The sequence below is a fragment of the Caenorhabditis briggsae genome (assembly GCF_000004555.2).
Source record: "Caenorhabditis briggsae complete genome, chrX, whole genome shotgun sequence".
Classification (NCBI taxonomy): domain Eukaryota; kingdom Metazoa; phylum Nematoda; class Chromadorea; order Rhabditida; family Rhabditidae; genus Caenorhabditis; species Caenorhabditis briggsae.
In genome coordinates this window covers 12015865-12024988 of record NC_013491.2, presented here as the reverse complement: position 1 = coordinate 12024988, position 9124 = coordinate 12015865, and the positions used below count along the sequence as shown (strand labels likewise).

At 38.4% G+C, this 9124-nt stretch overlaps 2 protein-coding genes across 2 annotated transcripts; one reads left to right on the top strand and one right to left on the bottom strand.

Annotated features, from left to right (window-relative positions):
• Nucleotides 1–538: 538 nt before the first annotated feature.
• Nucleotides 539–2351, top strand: CBG10840 (the record flags this gene model as incomplete). The annotated part of the gene is made up of 7 exons (XM_045239855.1): nt 539–633; nt 687–929; nt 973–1099; nt 1146–1637; nt 1667–1864; nt 1911–2160; nt 2254–2351. 7 exons carry the CDS (start codon nt 539–541, stop codon nt 2349–2351), a joined length of 1503 nt encoding a protein of 500 aa, XP_045094376.1.
• Nucleotides 2352–2757: 406 nt separating this feature from the next.
• On the bottom strand, nt 2758–7532 carry CBG10839 (the record flags this gene model as incomplete). The annotated part of the gene is made up of 15 exons (XM_045239854.1): nt 2758–2983; nt 3307–3459; nt 3506–3666; nt 3984–4122; nt 4170–4422; nt 4471–4652; nt 4703–5217; nt 5264–5452; nt 5488–5616; nt 5663–5765; nt 5889–5995; nt 6049–6264; nt 6316–6697; nt 6747–7180; nt 7359–7532. The coding sequence occupies 15 exons, from the start codon at nt 7530–7532 to the stop codon at nt 2758–2760; spliced, it is 3363 nt and encodes a 1120-aa protein (XP_045094375.1).
• Nucleotides 7533–9124: the final 1592 nt, after the last annotated feature.

Here is a 9124-nt window from a genome sequence, read left to right as displayed (position 1 = left end):
GGTTCGTCCACGCAATTACATTTCATCGTCTACCCCGCCTCTCTCGGGCATTTCCTTCAACTCACAATATTGACACTACGGTAGAAACTAGAAAAAGGTAGGGCCCGAAACCGAACGCGAGATGCTAGGTAGCCTCAGACGCTGAGATTGACACCTCAGCCTTTTCCCGACCAGCTCTTAGCACTGCCTTTATTTGGATGGAAGCAATTTGTGTGTAATGTGCATATGGTTTGCCGTGTGGTTGTGTATCTATGCACGCACGTGCGTAATCTGAGTCATTCTTTTCAAATCGACTTTCCGGATTTGTCTAGACCGCATTCCAATCTCTTTCATTTCTCTTCAAAACTGTTCCCCTCTATCATTCCAGGCGTGTTCGTTTTGCGGGTCGATTAAGAGAGTTCAACAGTTTCACAGAAATGCGGTTACTGCTCTTTTCCACCACATTATGCACAGGTAACCGTTTCTCACATTTTCTTCCGAATATTTTCTGTTTCCAGTCTCATTATGTTGTCAGCTGAAAGATTTCTTACCTTGTGTGATGCAATTGAGCGCCCAGAAAGTTGACTTTAACATGAACCCTGTAGAAGTGGTTTTCAATATTACAACAGAAGCAAAGCTCATGCACACTTGCAGGTTTGTTTCTCATCTTTTTGGTCTCTATATTCCTTACTGATCTTCTATTTTAGGACGTATAGCAGGATACTTCCATGTTTTGATCAGAAAATGGTACAATGTGGAACTCCATCCGAAAAAATGCAACTGGAACGTGGAAAACGTCTTCACACCTATTTCTGTGCTCCATTCTCCCTTCAACGCCAAAAGATTTTCTTGAGACGAAGCAAATGTATACAAGAAGTATTGGCTGAACCACAAACTGCTGATTGTAATAGGAATGACACAATTTTCGCAGATAAATTACAGTCTTGCAAGTGAGTATGAAAATTTTTGATAAAACATAAATTATATTTCTAGAGAAATGTGTACACGTCCGGATTGTCTTACAAAAATTGAACTTTCTGAAGCATCTACTTGCACCTATATAAAAATTGGGCAAAAGTGTACCACTGAAGCAGCACAGTTCTTCGGACAAATGCAACAGGTATTGACAACTTTTTCGTAGTTTTTTCACATAGTTCTCCTTCAAGGTGCTAACCAACAAAGAATATCCAATGCAATGTCAATACGATTTGAGTCGAAAACCGGAACCCGAACTTAGGAAGGGACTTCCTGTAGAGTCGCTGATTGCGCAAACGACCTCTTCTACCACCTATGTGACTGTTCATCCGCCAGAACTTCCTCCAGTGATAGATGGAATCATCACGCGTACTAGTCTTCCTATTATGAGACGAACTGATCCTCACTCTAAAAATAAGCCGAGACCAACAGTGTCTCAATCAGCTGGACCAGTTATCAAAACGGTGTTTGTTGATGAACGGGGAGCGCCAATGGCTCCAAGGACAACAACAACAACGCAGAAGCCAAAAATTGTGCATAAATTTCTACCAAATCCATATACCACTAAGAATCCAAATACTCTGAAAAATGATATTGTGAGAACAACACGAACTATCATCCCAGCAGGTGATAAACCAACTCAAACCTATGTTCCATGGAACTACAAAGCTGATGCAGTTCAGGTGAGTTAGGGATCTTCAAAAATATATAGAAAAATGATATACAGGTTTCAACACTGTCTAGTTTATTGGCTCCGGTTGTTAAACCTAATGAAAATGTGCTCGCTGCTCCTCCAGTTTCCTTTAATTTCAAAATGACACCCGAGCAAAATATTACACAACCATTGAGAGTAGAAATCAATTGGCATGATGACGGAGTGAAGGAGGAGCCAACTCAAGCTCCAGGAATGGTACTATAGTTATCTTAACGCTATCCTCCACATACTAATCCTTCAGTACGTTTCACCATGGTTCATACAAAACCCGTCATTTGTTCCACCGGAGATTGACTTTACACGAACAACCACTACACCGTCCCCGTCTCCATTAGAAGCGGTGAACCCGCTGCTCAACCAGTTGAAATCCAATTCTCTAAACTTCACGGAACTCGGAAATCAGGCAAACAACTATTTCTCGGCCGCATTAAGTGCGTTCGCGGAAACAAAGAAGGAAATGGCACACAATGACCCATGGAGGACATTAATAGGTCGGTTTTGGTCTCGAAAATATTTACAATAGAGAAATAAAATGTTCGCGGTGTGCATTTTGAAAACTATTTTTCGAAATGTCTTGTTTTCAGACGCGGTGGCCCCTACAATCCACAAATTCTCTCCAGAAATGATTCCACGAATTCGGGAAGAGATTAACAGAATCCAGCCTCAGCAACGAAAACAGTAAAAAACCACAGTGAATGAACACAATTTTTGCCAATAATTTATGCCATTTGTATTTATTCCGTTCTTGTCTTACACTATCCTTTGTTCAAATTCGTGAAATATTCCTTTATTCTAAAAATTCAAATTCATTTTTATTTCCGTATTAAGGAAGACGCACAAAACGCATATAAGTTACCAAAGACATTGAACAAACATCTGAAAAAAAAGGGACAGTACAATAAAAATCACAAGACGATTACCAGTAATGGAGAACAGAATCGGATTGATTGCGCGAGGAACGGGATTCGTTTGATTGTGGATGTTTCATAAATGTTATATGAAAGATTTTTGAAAAATTGACAAAGTTCGAAGCAATTTACAGAAAACTGAATGAGAAACTATTTGAGATCTATTAAGGGAATTTAGATTTAAACCGGAGTTTCACAAGTTCCGCTCAATAATTCGTATTGAGATTCAGAAGTGCTTGGAATTGCATTTGAAGTTGAAGGACGGCTGGAGGGACTTTCGGAATCGGCAAGATAGTCGGATACATCGGTATGTTGAAACGGTTTTTTACGAAGAAGTGGTTCGGTTGGAGAAGGCTCATTCTGATATGTTGGAGATGCTTGGTCGTGATGTGATAAGCTCAGAAACCTGAAACATAGAAATTTAATGATTATGAGCTTCAAAATATTGGGGGTAAGTCAACAAAAGTGAAAATTAAAGTGGTTTGAATGAAACTTCGGAAGTATTTCCAAAAACGAGAAACGAAACAGAACGTAAAAACAAAACGACAAACCACGTCTCACAAAAAATACAACCACCAGTTAAAACCTTCGTGTTAGGTTGCGGTAGGAACAAAGTAAGTTATGATTTAATTAAAAGATGTGAAAACCTGTTTTTTTTCTTCAAAAAAAAATTCGAAATTCTATAATCTTATGTTGGGGTAGGGGAACAAAAAGAAAAGCAAGCAGCACCTACTACTTACTCGCTCATAACCAGCATGTAACTGTGAGCGATCGTATCCTTCCAAATATTTCACAACGTTTGGAATGATTGTGACCAGCTCGCTGAATTGCGGTCGCTCCTCTGGAATGGCTCGCCAGCACGCTTGCATCACATCAGTATACCTAAAAATCAATAATTATATTTCTTGTGAATTTGAAAATAACTTACAAAATAGCTGGGCAATATGGTGGTTTATCCAATCGATTTGATTCATCTCGGAGCCAGTCCAAAAGGAATTTCGTTGACCTGTTAGGGTATGGTGTGGCTCCTCGGGTGAATAGCTCCCAGATCACAATTCCATATGACCAAATATCCGAGTGGACTCCATACTGCAAAAGTAATTGACTGATAATGAGTCTCAAAAGGATTCGGGATATAATTTAGGTCCCTTCATCATCAACTTTGGCTCAATTTTACTCTGGTCCTATAAAAGTCAGACCGGATCAGATTTCGAAATTTTGAAACTTTTGACAACTTTTATATTTCGAAATTAGCGTTACGGCGGAGTATTGTTGAAATTTTTTATAGTCAAAAACTCAAAAAGCCATTAGAGCAAATTTTCCGAAAATAGCCAGACCTGATGACAAATGTTAGTCAAGATTTGTCTAGTGTGGACCACTGTTCACTAGATACAACAAATACTCACCCCTCTTTCAACGATCTCCGGTGGCAACCAACGAAGTGGCAAATCTCTTTCATTATGTGGCTCGTAAAGACCCGTTTCCATGTTCACTTTCCTGCACAAACCGAAATCAGCAATTTTGACACGTTGATGTTCATCCAACCTGGAAAAAACATTCATACTTTTTTAGCAGGTTGTTAAAATACTCACAAGCAATTTCTGCAAGCGAGATCTCGATGAATATATTTTTTCTCGTGAAGATAGTTCATTCCCTTGGCAATATCTAATGCGAACTCAAATAAATCTCGCATTTTGATAGAAATGCTCGTGTTGCTGATGAAAACCTTCAAATCTCCGTTTGCCATCCACTCGGTAATGATAATTGGAAAATGGGAAACATCGTCTAGCGCCAACCCAATAAATCTTAGAATATTGGTGTGATTGAATTCCGACATGGTTTTTGCTGAAAAAAATTTTTTTTGGAAAAACTAATAAAATCGAAAAAAGATACCTTCATCGTAAAACTCAGAAATTTTTCCGTCCTTCAAATATTTACAGACCACCTTCTCTTCATGCGTCTTGGATGGTGCATAGATGGCTTTGTAGACTACTCCGTAGTGTCCTTGGCCAATAGGATCCGTTTTGTCCACTCTCAATTGTTTGAAATCCACTTTCAAATCTGGTGGGAAACTTCTGAAAGTTATGAAAAAAAATTAAAGCTTCCAAAATGAATTAGGATATACCTGAACACTTTAACGTAGTTATCTCCATTGATCACAACTTGGGTCAGACTTCCCGGTAAACTTCCCATGCGGTACTCATTCTCGATAGTTTCACGGAATGGTGGTCTCACATGAGGTTTAATTCTTGGGAATCGATTTCTCATCCAGTACACGATAAACGCCACGATGAGAATAATAGTCATAACCGAGATAATAGCAATAGCAACCTTCCACCCAGGACTGCTACCCTTTTGTCCCTCGGCTTGTGAGTTCTTGACATCAGTTTGAGTTCCTCTGTCAGCTTGTTGGTAATCGAATGGGAAGGAGTAGTTTTTGTCTCCAATTGTTCCACTCAAATACACTTGTTTACAAGAGTCATCAATGATATCATTTGGATTGGTATCACATTGGATACTGGATGCATCCACCACGGTGACAACACAGTTGGTTCCACATGCATTCAACTTTGGATTTTTCAGAGCTCGGAACCCATCTACCACCGCGGTGAATCCAGAATTGTTGTTGTATTTGTGAATCTGAGAATACATAGAGTTTCATCTATTTCCTCTGAACATTTCTTACCCATCGCATGCTTGGCGGGCATTCAAATTTTAGATTGTTTTTGCAACTACCGACTTCCGACGCCGTGATGGTACGGAACGAGTTCTCATCAGCACACCAAGAACAATCCAGTGGATCTTGCCATCCTCCAGACTTCAATGAGTTGCAGGTTGGGTAGAGCTCCTTGCAAGAGATGAGAACGCTTTGAAGCTGAAAAATTACTTGTGAAAAAATCGACGAATTACTGTACTTACTCCTTCAACAGTAGTATAAAGTAGGCGATTTTCCTGAATTTTAGAAATCGAGAACTTTCCAGTTTCTGTGATGTTGGTTCTCCAGTTTGCCTTGAAATCAGCGCTTTCCGAGGGGGAGAACTAATAACTGACAATGAATTTCTAAAGAGTAGAAATGAGTCCTTACGCGAATAACATCAGTGTGACCGGAATCACCAGAAGTGGCTGCAAAATATGCACCTCCATCAATCATCAGAGCATCAACTTTTTCCAAAAAAGGGAAAGGAACTCTGAAACAATTTTATAATACACAAAACTTACAGCAGCTTTTGAGAGTTTCACCCAAGACTTTTGCATTTCAAAAAATGAAAGAACTGGTAGTCCTAGGATCTCATTCTGAATAGGAAACTTACTTCATCATTAGTTCTCCTTGAAGAACGTTGAAATCTTCCAACCATCCGTATCGATAGCTGTCTGATTTTGCTTGATGAAGCTGACAATTATCCAGTACTTGATCCCTCTGAACACCGATCAACTGATTAACTTTTTTAAAATAATCGTTTAAAAACTCACGCCATATTTAGCACAGAGCGTTGGAATCAGCTCGTCATCTACTCGACTGAAAACGAGACATCCCTTCTTTTTCCGCATACCATCAAAAATCGGTGGAAAGATGCACTGGTTCTTTTTTCCGGGGATCTCGTTGAATGAAGTCTCCTGACAAAAACTCCACACACTGCCGAATCGTTTTTCGAGATTGGATAATTTGAATCGGCACATCACATGAGCCTGAAATCAATTTTAAGTGAAATTAACCACGAGAAATTCCATTTTAGATACCATAGATGAATGATTAAAACTGATCACATTAAGCTGTCCGTTTTCATTATCGTAGACAGCCGCTTCGCCTCGTGAACTGATGCTTTGATCTGCAATTTGAGAAAAATTACTGAGAAGTTTGAATTTGAAAATCTTACATTCTTGATCACATCCAACAAGCACAGAAATCTTTGATGCCATATCTGGAGTTTGATCTCCTGAGCACATTCGAATCACTTTTGTGACCGTAACCGGTTTGGCGTTTCCATGAAGAATCAGATCAGGCGCAAAGCTCTGTGTCGCAGTCGTCACAAAATACACGAATCCATTTTTTTCAAAAGCCGTCAGTACGTAGTTTTCGATAAACTTTGGCTCCGCATGATATGCAATTGGGTAGTTGTTTCTGAAATTTAAACATAATTGAATAACTAATATAGCTTTCCAAATCTCACCCAGAATCTTGTGATTTGTATCTGAGCATCACCGTTCTGAAGTCATCCTCCACATTTCTGAATGAAACCGCTAACAGGGTATCACCAGATGACTGAAGCTTTACAGCGGACGCGCTTAATACTTCTTGAATTTTGGGTTCATCCTCGTGTAACTGAAGTTTCGAACAAGAAGACGTTACTCCGGAATATGTACACAGTCCGCACTCAGATTCGTCACAGTAGCATATTTCAGATTTTGAGAGAAGCTTGAGTTCAATAAATTTGCTACGTGGTTGCATATCCAAATTTACGTGACCGGTTGTTCGTCCTGAATGATTAATCGATACATTTGGAGGATATTTGGAAGTCTTACGTTCTTCATCGTTCTCAAACACGTGGAGTTTTGAATGAGTGGCAACGACGAGTACACCAAAGCCTTCTGTGACTCCGAGAACCTGAGAAAGGAAAATATTAGTAATTCAGTTAGATTTGATTCGAACTTTGTTCCAAATTCCTTGTTTTTTTTATCCCCAAAGAAGCTTTTATTGCAAATGAATGTTCAAGAACAGATCCTATTCTAACTCTTATTTTTCCCACTTTGTTATTTTAACACTTTTCCAATAGATTACATACATTCTTATTCTGCAGTTCGTCTCGTGATACATAAACGCCATTACTATTGAGTTTCCCGTTGAGTTGTCCGTCAATTACTGACACGAAGCATGTCAACAGCACCAAATAGCGGAAAATGGAACTTCGACTGATCAGCTCCTTCGCCGAATTTCGCGACGACGGGCCGATGTCCATTTTGTCGATTATCCGCAAGACATGCTATTGTCAGCCTCCTGAAAATGTACATGTTAATTGAAGACTTGAGAACGAAATAAGAAAAATTAACCGGAAAATGGGAAACAATGACAAAAAATAGAAAAATTAGAGTGAAAGAATAAGAGGAATAGAGAAAACAGGAGAAGCAAGCAGATGTTGAAAAATTGAAACACTTGCGACGTTTCACATAACTTGCTTCTTTCTCTCTTTCTTCCTTCTTGTCTTAAGCAGCAGAAAATAGAAGAAAAAACCCCGCATATCAGTTGTAACCCGGGTTGCTCCCTTTAGAACGATAAGAATCAAGTATTCACAGTCCGAATTACAAACCAGAAATTCCGTTTTAAGGAGGAAATTGATAACATGTTAGAGTCTCACATGAAAAAAAGACAGAAGGCGAGGGAAAATAAAAAAACACCGAGTGGGAGCAATGGGGTCCGAAATGAAGATGCAACGGGAGACATGTGTCTCTTGTCTATACAAAAAAACCTCCAGAGAGGAAAAAACGGAAGCAACTCTTCTCGCACTCATTTCGCAATGATGGAGGGAGAAGGAGAAGGCGAAGAAGATCAGAGAAACAACTTGCGAGTATTTTGTGATGAAACACACAGACAGACTATGGAACAATTATGTAAAACGATTGAAAAGATCAAAAAAGATCAACGCATCGTGTGGATGTGTCAGTATATTTTTTAGTTTTGAAATCTGTGCCAAGCGATTGGAGGAGGAGTGGTTGGGAGAAAAACAGTTGTTCGTATCAGCTATACTCTATTTTCCTAGATGAACAAAATGATATAGCTGTGATATAATATCACACGAAAAAAACTGAAATGTCGATTAGCGAATTTTTGACAGAGAAAAACAAAGAAAATTGTTTAAAAATAGCTAATTTCTGGTCATAAGCTCTGAAAAAGTAATTCAGAATGTTTCGATTTTGTCTCAACTTTCAGAATATCCTAAATAAAGTGAGAGTATCATTTTTGTGAATGACTTACTGCGAAAATTTGACATGCGAGTTAAGAGATATTTGAATATACAAAACAACCCATTCCAGTGTAAATTCGGGCATTTTTGGCACTTTTTTTGGTTACAAACAACGTAAATCATCAGAATAACTTTTCATAGCAATAGAAAAACACTGGGATAATTTTTCAGGACACGGAAAATTCTGTATTCACTACTGAGATAGTTCAAATAAAAGTTTTTGTACGGTACTATAACTAAAGCGCGGAAAAATGAATATAATCTAAAGTTTAAAAAAAATTAATAAAACAGTCGATATAGTTTGACCGTCCACTAATTTTTCAACGGATAACTTGAGCTGTTTCTAGAATAGTAACAAATCGTAAAAAGAATGAAAAATAGCAAAAATAGCTTTATAAAGTTTTTTATGTTCCTCATGACTTATTGGAAAATACCGGAAATCATAAATGTTCTCCTACAAAATCAACCAATAATCAATATTTTCAAAAGTCACATGCTTTTGGAGCTTATCAAAAACCTTATCAAAAACATTTCAACAACTCATGAAATGAACACATATTGCTTTTACTTCCAAACATTGCAATGGTTAA